Source organism: Pezoporus wallicus, unplaced genomic scaffold (assembly GCF_028554395.1).
Source record: "Pezoporus wallicus isolate ANWC-B61680 ecotype Strahan unplaced genomic scaffold, APGP_CSIRO_Pwel_v1 contig_7505, whole genome shotgun sequence".
NCBI classification, from domain to species: Eukaryota; Metazoa; Chordata; class Aves; order Psittaciformes; family Psittacidae; genus Pezoporus; species Pezoporus wallicus.
The window spans coordinates 3,571,092-3,589,862 of NW_026638908.1; the positions used below are offsets into that span (position 1 = coordinate 3,571,092).

An 18,771-nucleotide genomic window follows, 5' to 3' on the forward strand; every position below is an offset into this window, starting at 1 on the left:
CAAGGTTAAATGCTTCCATGTGAGACTGTTTGAACTGGATTTGTAGAATGAGATAGTTCACAAGCTACAGTGATAGGAGATTCAGTATCACCTACCCAATTTATCAAGATGTTTTTAATAATCAAAGTCTTCATTCTAAGCACCACTAAATGCAATGCGCTATTTCCTTATCACAGTATTGGATCACAAACTGCAATCCAAGCATCACATCCAGGTGGAGCTTGTATCTTCCCTAACTTAATATAACACACTGTGAAATCAATAAGACTACTACTGTTGACCTTAACAGGAGTCAGACTAGAGAAAAAAAAAAAAAAAAAAGAGATGGAAAAAGTATTGATTAAACAACCCTTTTTCCCAGCTGAACTGCGATACTACAAAAAGTACCGCAGTAGAAGGGGTTTCTTAGTCTGAGCAATTTCTCTAATTTCAGTTAAACAGAAAAAAAAAAGTGCTTCTTTTTGCTTTTGATTTGCAAGTCCCAAAACACAAACAATAACCTGATACAAGATAGTCCTAAACCACATGCTTAAATTCCTCCTTGTCCAGGAGACCATTCAAGCAGAGCTCAGGCATATTGTTGTTATTCTGAATCAAAGATCTGAATCTGTTCTGCTTCCTGAAACATGATCATCAATGCCCAGCACAAGCTTTTGTAATTAACCGCAGCTCATTATATTATCTCTTTTTAAAAAAAAACATATATCATCCAGGCTACCATTCTTCTTCTTGTGGTTTAAACCATGACACCTATCTATGTGGTTCTTGCCATCTGCTGGCAAGTATTTAATGTTGTCAAGCTACAATGCACAAATTACTTGAAGTAAATGAAAAATAATTAAGAAAAATGTTAAAAGCTTTATTAGTAACAAGCCTATATTATATGCAAATATTGGGTATTAAAAACATTGAGAAATTGTAATTGATCAATATTAACATTAAAGCACTTCTTAAATACAAACTGAACATAGTACGTATTCTATATTGCCAAAGGAATCATTATAATATAGCATTTAAGGCAGTAGAAGAAATTCTGCAGGTGACAAACCAGTAGTAAATTGATGAAATGAAGTCATAGAATCATAGAATCATAGAATAGTTAGGGTTGGAAAGGACCTTAAGATCATCTAGTTCCAAACCCTCTGCCATGGGCAGGGACACCTGACACTAAACCATATCACCCAAGGCCTTGTCCAACCCAGTCTTGAACACTGCCAGGGATGGAGCATTCACAACCTCCCTGGGCAACCCATTCCAGTGCCTCACCACCCTAACAGGAAAGAATTTCCTCCTTATATCCAATCTAAACTTCCCCTGTTTAAGTTTGAACCCGTCACCCCTTGTCCTATCACTGCAGTCTCTAATGAAGAGTCCCTCTCCATCATCCCTATAGGCCCCCTTCCGTTACTGGAAGGCTGCTATGAGGTCTCCGTGCAGCCTTCTCTTCTCCAGGCTGAACAGCCCCAACTTCCTCAGCGTCTTCATATGGGAGGTGCTCTAGTCCATTCAATTCCATACAAGCAAGATCATACAAAAGAGATGTCCTTGCTGGGGCTGCCTTTTTATGTAATATAGATAGAATCATAGAAGAGTTAGGGTTGGAAAGGACCTTAAGATCACCAAGTTCCAACCCCCCTGCCATGGGCAGGGACACCTCACACTAAACCATATCACCCAAGGCTTCGTCCAACCTGGTCTTGAACACTGCAATGTTGAATGATTTCAGTTCATATGGAAATAGAAAACTGTACAAAATTTTAATCCAAAATGCCAAAAAATACCTGGACCTTGAGCTGTACTAACCTTCATGTTTAAGTGCATGGATTTTAAGAATGGTTGCATATACAAAAAGGCTGTCTGTTCAGCAGCATTTTAAAAATAAAGGAGCACCCTTGCTAGTATTTCACATTATTAGCATTTAAGAGTAATTCACATACCTGGTTTTAGTGTTTTGATTGCCACGGGGGTGGTATTATTCCACAGTCCTTCCCATACCTCACCAAACTGTCCAGATCCTAATTTTTTCAAAAAATTCAGAGATTTTCGGTCTATCTCCCACTGATCAACAGTTTTATATGACAAATCAAAAGTAGTGGGAATTTGTACCTGGTAAAGGAAAGTAAATAATACAGTAATTGATACTTCTAATATTTTTTCAACAGCATATACAAGTCATTGTTAACTATGTCATGTAAAGTCATAACTGATATAAATAAAGTTTCCTTTATTTATCTCACTCACACATGTGATAAAGTGAGCTGAGAACATAAAATACAGCCCACATCCTGAGTATTTTTTTGTGAGAAATAGGAAATACTACAAAGAAAATACTCTGCCATTAAAAGTAAAAATTAGAAATCATCCCTCTAGCAAGCTTTTTGAACCGTGGCGAATTGCTTGCCTGAACCTTGTGGTTTTATCTCTGTAATTACTTATGGACAACTAGAGTTATGATGTTGGAGATTTCATCCCCATATACACTTATAAAAAGGTATTCATAAATCATGATTTGGCATATTTTCCCCTACATTACGTGACAGTTTGTCCAAAACATCATAGTGTTTTATTATTAACATGTCAGCTTCAAGAATGAAAGAGTAGGGCTACCCAGAACTTTCTGAAAATAAGCAGATCATCAACATTTTGAACTGGTAGAAGCAGATATGGGGTTAACACCTTCTGCCTGATCTCTGGTGAGTTAGCTTGCAAAAAATGCATTGCACAGTGCAGCATCCACTCTTACCTTTGGGCATGGCTTTCCAAGCACGACGCAGAGGCCATCACTGTTCTTACTATAATAGTCAACAAACTCATTCAGAGTTTTGAAAGTTTTCCTTCTGCTTAGGAAAAAGCCTCCTTCATCCAGCTTTCTGATCCTGTAGTGCTTTACAGACACACCATCAAAAACTAAGAAAATTTAAACATATTAAGTTTCCAAGAATTATAGCAGTGGTACAATATAGCCTATGGCCAAAGTGTCATAAAGTTCCTAAATATATTTATGAGGACCTTCAAATAATTTATTTTAGTTTCAAAGATGACAGCTAGAAAAATATCCTTCAAACTAAAGTTCACAGTTAGATACCTTAACATACCTAGCCTATAAGCCTTCAGCTGTTCCGGTTTGGAGATTCTTGCTTGCAACATAAGAATTTACACAAAAATACATAAATACATCTTCTGTGAGGCAGCTCATATTTTCCATCATTTAGGACAGCAAAACCATCCAGAGGCATCTAATTCACAGTAACCATTTAATCAGTTTTTAATATTTCATTTGTCAGTGTTAACATTCTAAATAGCAGCTGATGGGCTGACAGGCATTTTACAGCAAACAGATATAACCTCCCCATGGCCATGATTCTCTGAAAAGTACTCACATCTTCCACTGGTTTTACTGCATTTTGTGCATGGTTGGAATAGGTAAAAATCAGGGCAATAATGCTCTGTTTCAAGTAGCTGGTGACTTTCTTTCCCTTGAAATATGTTTTATTCTAATCTGTTTTTTCCTAGTCAAAAATACTTTGTTCTCCTCACCCTCTGCAGGTTATTTGCACACATTTCATGACACCCAAAGTGTCCTCCCCTGTGACTGTGTGAGCATTCTTTAGATGTGTCAGAAAGAAGGCTGGACCACTGCATGCTTAGTGTAGACCTGGACCAGCAAAGACCAGAGACAGATAAACAAAAAAATGGACTGTCATTCATCTAGTGCATTACTTAAGGAATACTAAGCTTGTAATGGCCATTTCTGATGTCTCCATCATATATGACTTTAAGTAACAGTGTTGAAAGCAGACTGCATGCAACCCAGGGAGTACTCAAGACAATCCATTGGGGTGGGGAAAAAAGTATTTTTGTACCATTAATAAATAAGATAAATATTTTAAAATGCTTTTTATTATTTCATCTTTCTCATCCTTTGTGTGTGTGTGTGTATGTTCTATAATGTACGTAATCTATCAGTACAGTAGCACATGTATATAACTTAAAAATAAATAAATGAACATACAATGAGGGTTAAGACCAAAAGTCTTTTTACTGACAGGGGTGCACAATCAAAAAAGTTTGGAGACCACTAGCTTAAAGATCTCCTTTATTAAAAGAATATCAGTAGTAGCAGTGGTGGCTGAGCATCAACAGAGAGGGCAGTTCTGAAGAGCTGGAAGGGGAGTTTATTGCTGATGCATAACACTCCATGACTGAGACATCACTGTCCATTTCCAATGGGCAATGGAGATTTTATGCTACATACTGAAGGGTAAGGGATTTAGATACTACTAATGTCATGTCTGTTAACTCTAATATTAATAGTGAACAATGAACAATGATAAGTAGTGTGATAAATTTTCTGCATCTCAAACAGAAGATACATGCATCAGGAGAAAGAGGGTTTTGGATCCTAGGAATTGCAGGTGGAAAAATGCTTAGAGCTCAAGGAATGGTAGCAAGCTGTAATGAGATTAAGTGAGACGAGTATTTGAAGGTGTGGAGGGGTACTTCTGCCACCTGTTAGAGCTGGTGTGGAAGCAAGGTGAAGGGAAACAGCCTGCTTAATCAGGCTGGGAACCAGTGAGACTGAGAATCAACCAAAAAAGGCAAATGGGAATCATCTAGTGAGCCTGGGGAAGAGGTCAGAAGGAGAAACACTGGAGTAGGACTAAATGTGAAGCACCTAATTTTGGTAAAAGACAAGTAGCAATAGGTTAAAAAAGGGGAGAAAAATCAGAGTGGTCTCCCAGACTGCATTTAAAACAATAAGATGGATGCAGAAAGAGCTCTCAAAGGAAGGAGGTTGCCTCAGTTGCCATCCTGGTTCTCATCACCAAACATTACACCTTTGCAATAGACCAGGTGGGTTCTTCCACATCCACCAGTTTGGGAGATTACCATTGTCTGGTTCTCAAGCCCCTTACACAAGACAGAAGTCTGAAAAGCGAAAGGGAGGCATAGGGAAAAGGCCTTCTGCTGTTTACCTGCAGTATGTATTTCAGTAGCCAAAATTCCAGCAAACATATTCAATTTGGTAATGTTGACCAGGGGGGTCTCTTAGTTAAATAATTTAATAGAAAATTAAAATATTTTTCAATCATAAAAGCAGCCTCAGCATGGTACATTTGAAATGATAATTATAAAAAAGCCCAATATTGTTATTGTTCTCCTCTGGACATATTAGAGCTGGTAGATCTTTGATACAGGCAACACTCCATGAAGTTTGGCAATCACTTTTGTTATAGTAACAGACACAGCAGACAGCTATATATCATATGTAGAAAAAAATCGAGAAACGTATTGGTTACATGCAATTAACAAAGGTGATATAAGTTATAATTTGTCTTTTAACTGGTTAAATTACAGAGGAAAAACTCTCCTTCCTTAAGTACTATCATGTCAGATCAAATATTTTTCCTAGTGTACTGTGCGATTGTCATCCCAGACCACCAGAGGGCATAAAGGAGCTGTTGAAAATACTAGGGGATTTTATATCTGCCACAGGTAATATTTTGAGAGACCCGAGAACTTGCAATTTTGCATGAGAACCAGAAATTAGAATGTTTGTTAATATAACTCCAGAGTATAATTACATCACACCTTTCAAATTCCATTTCTTTTTAATTTAACATCCATAATGAATGTAATTTAGTTATAAAATGCATGTATATTTTTGTGATGTATCATTTAGAAATGGGGCTGAAGCAAAATGAAGGAAAGGGTAATTCAGTAACAACAGGCTGAAAATGTAATGACTTTTCCAAAGTTCACAGGAAATGCATCTGACCAAATGAATTGCTATTTATGACACATTGAATAAAAGGCCAGAAGGATGACTGTTAATCCAGTCTCAGTTGTATATCACTACCAACAGTAGTTTGACTACCTACTTAATTTATTAGCAGCATTATAATCATTATTTGTGAAGTAGTTAATGTTAATGCAAGAGCTGATTTGAAGGAAGTGCTTTAATTTCTTAAATGAGTCTTGCTTAAAGTCTTAAAACTGGCAGTCTCCAAGTGTGGTAGTGATGTGTGTAGAGAAGCTGGAGGGAATTTCTGCACTGATGCTATTTCTTCTTGTGATAAGCAGCTGAGATTACTGCTATATTTATTATGGGGTTGTTTACTTCTATTTCAGGGCTGATTCTAGCTGTACAAACCCTGCACTGCACACTTGCAGCACTGTATCATGGTGTGCCTCCTGTGACCAACACAAAACAGAGTACGTGTCACTCAGGGAAGTGCCTTCAGTCTTCCCTACATATGTGCCAAACTGCTAAATAGGACAGGGTCACAACTTCAGATTCACACAACTGGAGAGCAGCTGGGTTTGAAGCCTGAAGTGGCTTCTCCTCAACTTTGTCCTTCCCAAAAGAATCACAGTTCCCCATTAGATTTCTTCATGGTTTCAGTCTAACAGAAACATTCTCCTCTCCCTCCTTCCCATCTTCATAAGGCTGAGCCATGAAGAAGTAGGTTTTGGCACCCCAAGAATGAGAATAAATAATTTACTACTCCCTCCCCAGGGCAGCAAAATTTATAGCGGCATCAGCAGCATTCACATCTTCACCAGATCTATCCAGGGGACACCGAGGCACCATTACCACCAGTGTTCCACCACTTATTCTGTCAGCAGTCCTCTGCTGCACTAGCAGTGCAGCACTGCCAACAGGAGCTGTGCTTGTTCTCCATGCCAAGTGGATGTGGGAGGAGGGTGGCTTCAGAGATCACTCTCACCAGCACAGAACCCGTGCAGGGGCTGATCCAAAATCGCTCTCCTGCTATGGCCATGATTTTACCACTCCTACCAGTCTGCTTCCTTAAACAACAACCTACTCTTCCCTGTGCTGAAACTCAGTCTGGCCTAGAGAAAAACACACAATCTTTTTAAAGAGCATGGGGAAAAAAAAAAATGGAAGAAAACATAAAACATTTACATTGTCATTTAATGCAATCGGTATTTCAGATACCATTATTCAGTGAGGGGGGAAGTAGAGAGCCTCCTGCTATCATTGGCAATGACACTCAATTAAGCTGAGCACATCTAAATTATGGCTTTTAATTAAAAAGAGGCAATGTCTAAGATGGCACCAACATGTTTAAAATTTAATACATTTCACACCAGATGCTGGAGTCATCAACATAAAAATCTGTCGACAACATGTGCATTTTTAAAATGGGAAAACCTATTTTTAAAATGTCAAACACTTTAAAATTATAGCAACACATCTCAGTGTCCTATCTGGTTTGATGAGCTTCCAATTTAACCATTTACAGATGAGGAAAACCTCTTTGAACATGACTTTTTGGTTTTAATTTAAATAGTCGTTTATCATGTAAATCTTAAAAACTGTGAGTTTTCCCATCAAGTCAAGTTAGAAGTGAAAAATGTCATTTTAATGAAAGGTAGTGTTTATTTATTTTTTTAATTTTTTTTTCCCCCTAAGGAGATCCATTTGTTTCTTTCATTAACATTAAGTTTCTAGTACATTGCACATATTAGTATGAAATCCAGCTTGAAAATCGTAAAATCAGTTTATGGGTGCTTGGGTAAAAAAATCTCTCTTCCTTTTCAACTTCTTTTCATTCTTATGTTTATTATACCTAAATGTTAGGCTGGACAGAGAATTGTGATATATCCTTAAAGACCTTAATTCTGAAAGCCCGGTTGTCACTCTTCTAGCCATTATCATCTACTGTGGAATTAAAACAAAACAGCAGTAGAAGGTAAAGCAAATGCAACCAGTCCTACAGAGGATGGGAATTTTGGGATCTATTCTTTCTGCACTGAAAAAATTGGAAAGATAAATTAGGGACACAAAATTTCCAAAACATCAGGGTTTGATTTCTACCCTGCTGGTGTATCAGCTGTGATGGAGATAGAAGCCATCCAAAAGCTTTGAAAAGAAACAGTTCTGAACCAACATTCCTCAAGAAAACACTGTTTTTCTGCCTCAGCTTTGAGTGTCTCATAACTCCTTCTGGTGGAACAAAGAGGAGAAAGTCACAAAACTGCCTTCTCCATAGCATCTGGTGGACTAAACAATCTTTCTTCCAATTAGTACTCCCCACAGTACAATGCACTTCATCATTTGCTTTCGAATGAACTAGCTCTCACAAAAATAAACGTAAGTAATGAGATTATGGACATACAATGTCCAGATAATTATGTATACTGTTAGGTTGGAAGCAAAAAACCTTGCACAACACAAACAGATGCCATTCACTCAAGCTTATTCAGTGAGCAGCAAATAATATTTAGCTCATCAGGATGAAGTAGCATGTTGAGGCTAAATTACGTTCAAGTCTGGAAAGCTGCTAAAAGATCTAGCAGCACTGGTAAATCATGTAATTAATACTCACTGTCTACAGACTGCTTCAGAGTTTATTCTCTTTCTCTGCCTAAAAGCACAGATGTTTCATAAATCTGAGATGACACATATATATATGCATACGTGCTCAGAGGACAGGCCATGTTTGTGTATGAAGGAGGGCTGGCTTGTGGAGCTGGAGCCTTGCCCCCACATATATTAGGTTCTTCAGCACCACTCTTCCCTTCATTCATCAAACAAACCAGCATGCAAGAAATCCCCATTGACAATTTGATATCTTGCTGTTTTCAGCAATTATCAAATCTCCTGTTCCTGGATAAGCTTACAAGAATCTTGAAAAATGTCTACCACAAGCTTTTATAATTGAATCAAATATACTGAAGCAGATAGACTATAGTTTCTATCCACAATTGGCAAGGAAAAAAATTAAACAGCAGCATCAAAGGGCAATCTCATTCTACCACAAAAGCTGGCCTAATATTTATTTTCATTCTCATAGATTTTTCTCAGCAGTACCTCATAGTTTACATAAAGTACTTCTGCCTTCCTGTTACAGAATTAGTCAGGATGCAGGGTAAAGAATTAAGATTTTGTATCTTTTTTTAGAAGGCTACAGTCAGAGAATAATAAAAAGAATAAATCTCAGCATTAAGCAGCTAATACAGGCCTATCTATCCTTCCCTGCTGGCCCAGTCCTTGAATGAAATCCTTGGAAGAGCACTTGAAGCTGAAGCCATGTAAGACAGGGGTAAGTTGGCATATAGAGGAAAAGCATTTTGAAAGGTCTGCAGCTATAATACAGTCTTTGGGTAAAAGTGCGCACCACAGGGGTCAGTTCTGTCACAGTTCAGGAGCAGTCAGATTCCTTGTCGATGTTAACTCTCTTATAAGTGCTTCTTGGCAAGAACAAACTTCTTGGAGAGCAAGCTGAAGATTATGCAATGAATTCTCCCAGAACTGTAAATATCATATTTATTCCATAAACTTCCCTGTATTTCACTCCACAGGCAACATACATTTCTTTGTCATGACAATAAAAACTAACCCTCCCATTACCACAGACATTAGGGGTATATACCATTTTCTTATGATTTGCAAAAGAAACCAAGAATGTGTCAAAAGATCATTAAGCTGCTTAATGTGATTCTGTAACAGTCAGGTGACTCACATGTAAACATCCAGGCAGAAAAGGAGTCAATACGAAAGAATCTGGTTATGCACAAGATGCCTCTCATTTTACTGACATAATTCTATATGACAACTTACTGTTTATTCACAAACATCTAGATGTCAAGATATCTTTACTGATGTCAAGAATGGTGTAAGTAAAGCACATTAGGAAGTTTGGGCATATAGCTCTGCTATCTCAGGGGTAACAATTATCTTTACTCATACCTGTATGACATGTTTGATAGAAAAAGTTCATGGGGAAAAAAAAACAAAACAGCAAACAATCACATTTATTATCTAAAAAGACAAATACCTATAACATGAAAAAGACGACATCATCTTTTTGTGAATAAGTACAATTATATCAAATAAGTGCCCTTATTTGATAGTCTTTTGGATTCAAAGAAAGGACTTATAAATTTCAATATCCATCATTATCATAAGTCTAACTTTTTACTGATGTTTACAAGTAGCTTTTCAATGAAATATGGTATTCTTAAGTACAGCTTTGAAGATCTTCCTATCATTTTTCCCCTGAAAACAAATAAATATAAACCTTAGGGCATGCTCTAGCAGAAATCTCATTTTCTTTAACTGCAGATATCTGCCAACATGGTTAATTTTTATTTTGTGTACTAATCAGAACAGCAGTGTACAACTGTAATGTACTTTTTGGCATTTTAATCATGAAAATAGTTTCTATTTTAAGGCAGTGGCACACTAGAAGCACTAAGCATGAGAAAGTTAATTTCTGTTCTGAGCATATTAATAAAAAAAGCCTATAAAAATGTTAGCAAAAACTCAAATTACTCTTGCCAAGTTTTCTGCATAAGCCTCCTGGGAAAGAAATATTATTATGAACTTAATTTCATTTTCACACCCAGAGTTTATCATTCTCAAAAATGAAAAAGTCCAGATCACCTGGGAAACTTTTAAACATTGCTTATGAGGAAAAACTAGAATATACCTGAAAGTGAGTATTCGCCTTTTAGACTTTCGCTTTCTCGGATTAGGAAGGCTCCTGCCTGGTTTCCAGGACTTGACAGCTGTCTCTCGGCATCTGCTCGTTTGATTGGGCCAAAAAACCATCTGAACAAATAAAAACCATTAATTTTACCAGTCAGTGAAACATACCAGGAAAAGAAAAAAAAAAGCTTTTATAAACATGCTGCATATTGACTAGAAGATAATCTGTGCTATGCTAATTATATTTCAGTAGCATGGGAGAAAAAAGCCAACAAGAACTACACAACAAATTTAAAGCTTGAAAACATTTCTTACACATTTGAGTGAAATCTGGATTTTACTGCTGATGGAAAGCCCTACTGATTTCAAGGGAACAAGAAGTGATGAACTGGTCTTGTCCCAGGAAAAATTCACCAAGAAATTATGCCAAAGTTACTGTGGCAGAAATTGGTGCTAAATCCATTGATGCCATTTGAGCTATGTAGAGGTGCAGGTATATGCTAACATCCCAATATCTTAAAAGTCAAAAATTCCCTAAAGCTGCAGAAGGGCTCTCAGGCTCCAAGATATAAACCACCCTGCAGCCTTCCCCATTCCACTGCCAAGTCAATACGTCAAATGAGTTACTGGCAATTTTTCAGCTCTGCTGCTGTTTGACAAACAAAACCCGTATGTCCCTAAAATCACGGTAAACATCTCGACATTCATGTTCTGTGAAAATCTATTCCTATCTATGCCTTTTAAAACATATTTTTCCTCTTTCACAAAGCCTTATAGTTCTCAAGGACTCATTTAAGTAGGACCTTTAGTTTGCTCCTTTCAAGGTACTATTTAGCATTTTTGCTGCTTTGTGCTGAGTGTAAATTAAATAGAAATAAGACTGAGATGAGTCAGCATTTTCAACTGGGGTAGCATTCAGCTTCCATCCAACAAAGCTCTTTCCAAGATTATCTCTACCCCTTATTTGAAGCAAATGATGATAAATTGTGATCAGAAATGTGACATATACTCACAGGACAACTCCTTTTAAATTAATCACAGCTAAATCTATTATGCAGACTTTTAAGATAAATCAATGTATCACACCACATGTAAGTTGCCTATTCAATTAACTACTTGATTTGTCAATTACTAGTGGAAAGTATGAAAGGAGTCATCAACTAAAACTACTTCAGTATCTGCAAGGCTTGTAATCATCAAGTGGAATGGAGGAAATAAATGACAATATTGAGTGACACCTTGGCTGAGCAAGCATGAGGAATGAAAAATGGGTTTGTATGAATAAAGAGGAAATACAAAGAGGCAAATACAGACGGCGCCAACCTACACTGAATATGCTGTGTTAACAAAAGAAAATGAAACCCAGATATTCCAGACTGCATTCCTGTCCTCTGACTTGAAGATGATTTGGATAAAATGGGCCCTTGTATGTATTTGGCAAGGAGAGGAATCTCATTAGAAAGCCAGAATGTGTTAGTAATAATTTTAATTAGTTAAATATGTTCATTATTTCAACTAATAAATTAAATTAATTCATTAATTAGACTGAAGAAAACTAAGCAATCAACATTCAAATTCTTAACTGAGGTTCTGGTCAAAGGAATGAGAGGACAGAGTACAAGTTCAACACTATACAAGTCCCAGAGAAAATTTACCTGCCCTAACCACTGAATTAGAATCTTTCTGAAAAATCTAAATGCACCTGCTCTGAGAACACCTGAAAATTAACAAACTACATGATCTGAAAAAAAATTGAATGGATGTATTTCTCCTTGAACTAGAAGATCTAACTTAGCAATATCCAAAGTGACTGATTCTCATGAGAGTGTATATGAAGAGGTGTTTAATTTTATGTCTCCTTTCTTCACAGGTTAAGAGGATAGAACGCTTTCAAAAGGATTTCATTTTGTACCAAAGCCAAAAAAGCTTCCAAAGCATTGTTAGCAAGGTTGAATTTTATGTTCAGGATAGTCAAAAGTATAGTCTTTACACGGCCCAGTACTTGTATATACACTGATAGTGTAGTAACTCAAGTCACCAAAGCTGAAAACATGAGCAGTAATACAATGTAGGCAACATGAGGAAACTGTTGGTTTATTTGGGAAAAAATAGTATCACACCTGGGTGTGTAAAGCCTTGTCTACAGTATAGACTACGATTTTGGAAAAAAAGACATAAGTACTTATTATATTTAGGCATATGTATCTGTTCCTTTGACTTCAAAATATTTCAAATTATATGTTTATGTTTATTAGTTTGGGAAAACTTTATTTACATTAATATGAATTCACTATTAAAGATGATATGGAGGATATGTAATATGTTGCTTCTGACTCCAGGTAATCTTAGCAGTTAAAAGATTCTGGCTTGCAAAAGAAGATAATTAGAGCAACAGTATTTGAGAAGGTAAGTGTACCTGAAGCAATTACTATGGAGAGTGAAAAGTGGATGCATATTGTGTATTACCTCATTTGCCTGACTTTATATGATCTGATTAAAATGTTTCAGAAAAATACAAGGAAAATTACTTTTAATAGCTAGCACTTGAATATGGGATTCTTAGTTCAAAGTCATTGGGTTTGCAATAGAAATCATACAGTACCAAAAGCAATAACAGTTGTGAAAAATAACCCCTTAACCTCAAAGCAAATAATTTAATTTGATTTAACTTTTTTAACAGAACCACATCTGAATTTAAAATACTATTTTCATTATAAATGGAAGTTTAAATTCCTTTTATAAAACATGAAGGGCTTATTTCAATTTCTAGAGATTGAACTTATGCTTCAAAAGGCTTAATATTTTACTTCATGCAAAAGTGTGTTGCTTAGAGGGGAAAGTACTCCAAAGAGTAATAATGAATCAAAGTAATTGTTCACCATGAGATATCGTTCTGTGGGAAACAAAGGTCAGACCAAAACAACACCCAATCCTTGACAAATCTGTTTGTGTCTTATAGCTCAAAGACACATGAAGGTTTTGAAACACAATGCTTGGCAAAGCAGAACTAAAACTTCAAGCACGATGCATTGCACAAATTATTTAACCAGCTCTTTCTCTGACTTTAGTGTGCTATATTGGTACTAGACAGCTCAGGAGAAGGTTGAGTTAGCAGTTCACCCAGTTTCACTCTGAACCTCAGCTTGCAACCAGATCACTCTGGGTCACAATTGTCAATGCAGGATCAGTAGATTACCAGGTATGCCACAAAAGACGGCATTCAGACTTGGGTATAAATCTCCGTTTCTAGCAGAAGCTGTCTGATTAGCACAGTAATGGTGCTCTTCTGTCAATGGGATCAAGGAACATTGCTTTCTTGGCCAGCACTGCATCCAATGTCTCAGCTCCCTTTTCAGGGTAGGATGCCAGATATGCTTTTGGGGACTGTTTCAGCAGCTTCCTCAAAATCTCTGGTTTCCAAACTATTCATTGGTCTCAGGAATCCCTTCAGTAAAAACTCCAGCCTACCTCTAGGTCAGTTCTGGTCACCATATATGGGAGGACTTTGAGGACAGAAAAGACTGTCTTCATGTAGGTGCATAACAAACACAATCTTTACTTGGTACAGATGATGCCTCTGCTTCGTCTTCCTCTGCTTTGTTATATAAAAATCTGCTACAATATTAAAAAAAAAAAAAAAAGGTACTTCTGTTTCTGCACCTTTTTTCTTATAGTGGAAAGAAATGGCAGGAAAGTAGAAGAGAGGAAGAGTAACACAGGCCATGGGTTATCATATGCCAGATAGCCACTGACAGAATCACTAAACAAAGGGAGGCAAAGGGAGGCAATACTATACCACTGGAAAAGTTTCCAGTGTCTGGCAACATGCCTAGAAGAAGATGAAAACCCAGTGGAAAAAGAAAAAAAAACACAAATAACCCCATCCAAAAAAGAGTCTGCAAAATTAGTTTGATTCCCTGTGTTCCCTCCCACTAATGCAATATCCCCTTCTGATTGTATCAGTGTAATGCACTCATTCAAGGCAGACACTGATGATTTAACAGAAGATCTCAACTAATCTGGGAACTACAGGCTCTTTTTCTCTCCTGAAAGTAATTCTGTCCAGCACTCAAAGTTAAACCCAAACAAAAGGATTCCCAGCCATAGTCCAGAAGAAAGAACTTTTGGGGAAGCACTGGGTTTTGGGGGATTTTTTTGCAGCATACCAAGGAAGTAATGGAAACATGGTCCCTGAAGTGTTAAAAAACTTTGTAGATGAGGGCCTCAGTGATTCGGTTTAGTGTTGGTGTTGGCACTCCTGGGATAATGGTTGGACTTGATGGTCTTAAAGGCTTTTTACAACCTAGTTGATTCTATGATTGTTTGGACAGCCCTTTTACAGCTTCCCCTCTACCCATTACACTGGACCTCTGTGCTTGGTCTCTCCTAAATCCCTAACACTCTAACTCCCAACTATAATGCAAGGTGCTTGCTGAGCTTTAGCCAAAGCTCACCAGTCATTGCCCAGACAAAACACTTCTTGGGAGACAAGCCTTTTCTGGGGCAGACCCTTCCAGCTTTATTCAAACTGAAGCACCAGCGTTTGTCACCCTCCTAATCCTAAATCCATGCCCTAACATTAATACTAGACCTGGTTTCAGCCTTAGCCTGCAAGCTGCTTTTTGCAGCTTTGATCTTCCTTGGGCAGCCCCTCAGCAGCCGTAAGTCAAACTGGAACACCAGTATTCATCTCTTTGCTAATCCTAACTCTAAGCATGGGCTGAACCTGCATGGGCAGGGGGGTTGGAACTAGATGATCTTTAAGGTCCCTTCCAACCTAAACCATTCTATGATTCCATGAAACAGGTTATCTGGCCCTCCAGAAGGTTAACAGGAGTGTGTTAACTGTGCCTGCTGTACTAGGCTATGAGAAGAAGAAAAAGTTTCCTTGACTGAGAAGAACAAAACATTACTACAATTCGAGCAATAGTCATGGATGAGGACAATGAAAAACAGGTACTATTATATACTACTATAATGAAACCAAATATATGCCAGTTTCTTCTGGAATGAGAAGGCTTGTGCAATAGCTAAAACAGATAAAGAAAAGCTTCATCAGTATATAAGGTTTATATTTTAAATGCCTCAAAATCAAAAGTCATAGAAAGCTGTAACTGCAAAGTCAAGAAGTCCAAATTTAGGAGATAGGAATATTAATATTGCTTTCATGGCATCAACTCAGCCATTTTCAGGAAAGTCCAGTATGATACCATCTTTAATTACATGGCCACATCCAGTGCTTCATACAGTGTTAATATGAATGCTGATCACTGAATAGTTAGCCTGTATTTTGTTTTGTCATTGCGTAGATAGGGTTTATTTACTGTACATTGTTTAGTCTCTGCTCTCAATACAAGTTATAAAATTACATGAATGACTAATTTCCTAGCAGCCTCTATTATAGTGCTCATGACTATAATATCTGAATGCCTTATGAACATTCATTAAATTCTTTTTGTGGCACTTCTGCTTATAAAATGTTTTACAGGGTAGAAACTTCACAGGAAGGGACTAAGGCAATAAGACATTATTATACTACATTATCATAGCATTTTCTACTAATTTCAGATGTCCAGTTTGAAATGCCAAGGGCCTACCTTTCATGGAATTTAGCATTGTGCAGTAGGTAGTAGTTTTTTTCAGAGAGCAATGGCCGCTAGCTTCTGCACCACAGAGGACAAGGAGAGATGCATGGAAAGCTAGAGACAGAGGAAGAGAGACAGGGGGATCCTCCAGGATCTTACTCAATTATGTTCATCATATGACCATCCTGTGATCACTGTCCTTACTCAGCACATGGAAACCTGAACAGGCTTGCATGCTCCACTCTTCACTACCGTCATCCATGCAGGACAAAGAGCGTTGCTGAGCCAGCTTTTAATCCATGCCAGGTTTGCAGTCTGCTGTGGGTAAACAGTAGTGCAGGAGCAGGGACAGAAGTTTACCAAGGGTGCCACCAGCACGTCCTCTGCACTGAGAGGAAGGCTCCAAGCACTTGCTGGGTTTTCCCAAAATATCAACTATACAGAATGGAGCTGTCAAATTCTAATGAATATGTTCAGTTACCATATGATTTTATTTTCAAAGCCCTGGTTAGTTTGAAGCAAAGCTGTCCTAGATAGCATAAAAGAACACATTTTAATGTAGCAATGTCCCCTCCCAAGTATCAAGCCCTTCCTCCAAAGTACATGCACAAAGGATTTCCCATATTATTTTGAGCTACTTTTTTTTTTGCTTTCAGGGAGAGAAAGAGGCAGCATGTGCCTAGCATCAACCCTGGAAATTTTACATCCAATCAGGAAAAGCCTAGAAAAATTATATGCTACTAAACAAGCTCTTCCAATAGAAAATATTAGGCTGTCTTAAATATATAGGATTAATGAAGTAATATAATTTCTCCAACAGCTGACAGTTTCAAGAAATTAAGAAATATCACTGCAGAGATGAAAGCCTTCCAGATATAACAGAGTTAAGAAACATATGTGCTTTACAAATGGTAAACTGCAGGCGTGAAGAAGAGCATGGGAGATGAGCACTGGCTGCTTCAATTTTCCCATTACAGTCTACAAGTGAACCTGATGACGGCATCAGAAAAAAAAACCCGAACAGACAAACAAACAAACAAAAGAAAAAGAAAATAAAAAAGAAACAGAAAAAGAGAAAGAAAAAGAAAAAAAAAGAGAAAAAGAAGAAGAGGGAAAAAGAGAAAAAAAAGAGAGGAAAAAAATAGTCAAAAACAACCAAACAAAACAACACACCAGAAAAAAACACACCATAAAACCATAAAAAACTGTACTCAGGCTAAACAATGAAGATGAAAAGTTGCAAAAGGTTCCTTTCATGAGTATTTTCAAAACCACAAGCCTTCCCAGAGATAGTACATGAATCTACATTGTGAAAGGTCCAGGATTCCTCTAGGTTTCACAGACTTTCACTGGCCAGAGGCTGGAAAATCCAAGATTTGTTTTCAGGCCATTTGGAAACTGAACCCTTCCTTTTTAATTCTTTCTACAGGCTTCCCTGGGATTGTTTTAATGCTGTCTCTCATTGTCATTCATTATCAGATACTGAAGGATGGACAATGACAAAATTTAAGAGGAAGGAATTTGAAGCTAATGATAAAGGAATGCATAGGATACCACAGGAGGGAGGGAGAAAACAGGATAGCAAAAATTCAGAGCAGAGAGGACTGTAGCATATTATCAAATGGATGGAAGGAGAGAAGGGAGGAAGTCAGAGCTAACAGGCAACAATGAAGAGAAAACAAACACAAGACAAAACTGAGGACTGCATTTATTGCCCAAGGGCTATAACCTCCTGCTGCCAGAGCTGCTGCACCTGCTCAGCAACTGCTGGTTATCCTGCTCCCACAGGGCATGTGTCTCTGGCAGCAATTTCAGTCCTCCTTGGGTAAACAATTTCACAGAATATCTCTTGAATCAATTTCCCAGATTAACTCTCACTGTAAGGACTGTTCTCTACATATCTTTTCCCTTTCTCTTTCCTAGTTCACCACACCACTCAGGTTTATGCTTGACAAGAGAACACTTTAACATTCATTTTTCATCATACATTTATTTACTAGAGGTCACTGCTAAATGTACTGGTTTAAACCTTGCTCACTGAAGTGCGATCATCAACAAATGAGTCAGATTTAAGTCTTTTACAAGATGCTTTGGTAATCAGAACATTCTGTACCCACATAAGTAAATTAGTTATAATCTTAACACACTGCAGAAAGTACTTGACTTGGACAATAACTGAAATACTAAATCATTTAAAAAGTACATTTGTAGTGACTGAGCTCAGTTCTGATTACTTATTTACCATAATCAGAAACTAGTTTCCTCCATCTGAAACTAGAAATTCAGGTTTTCAGGGGTGGTTATGTAGGGCAGCACACTTAAGCTTTCGCAACTACAGTGAATTTGCTTCCTACGTAAAGACCTGAGTCATGCATATGGCTCTGATCCTTGCTGTTGAATAACTTGTCGCAAACTAAAATGAAGACTACCCGCGCACTTTCTGTGTGGGACATGGAGCTTCTGAGTCTTTTCACAACAGCAGTGGATGGAATAAGTCTGGGTTTTTTCCACGCGGGAAAACATAGAACATGTTAATAGCTGTGAAAAACTGAAGGTTCATTTCTACACTATGTATGCAGCAAAGATCTATCAAAATGACAGAGCAGCATCAGTTTATGTTATGTTTTATGTAGAAGTATGCTTGAAAGTGACAGTCTGTCTGTAGCAGCAGACTGTAGGTTCCACTGTATTTTCCACATTTCAGAACCACAGTGTGATTTTTCT

The 18,771-nt window shown here is 37.5% G+C and overlaps 1 protein-coding gene across 1 annotated transcript in view; it reads right to left on the reverse strand.

Annotated features, from left to right (window-relative positions):
- FRK (fyn related Src family tyrosine kinase) overlaps positions 1-18,771 on the reverse strand; it is a 54,480-nt gene that overhangs the window by 18,982 nt on the left and 16,727 nt on the right. Inside the window, exons 2-4 of the mRNA XM_057413238.1 lie at positions 10,464-10,585; positions 2,744-2,907; positions 1,938-2,106 (exon numbers count right to left, since the gene is read on the reverse strand). Of these exons, the coding sequence (XP_057269221.1) occupies positions 1,938-2,106; positions 2,744-2,907; positions 10,464-10,585 (455 nt within the window). The remainder of the gene's footprint in view (positions 1-1,937; positions 2,107-2,743; positions 2,908-10,463; positions 10,586-18,771) is intronic.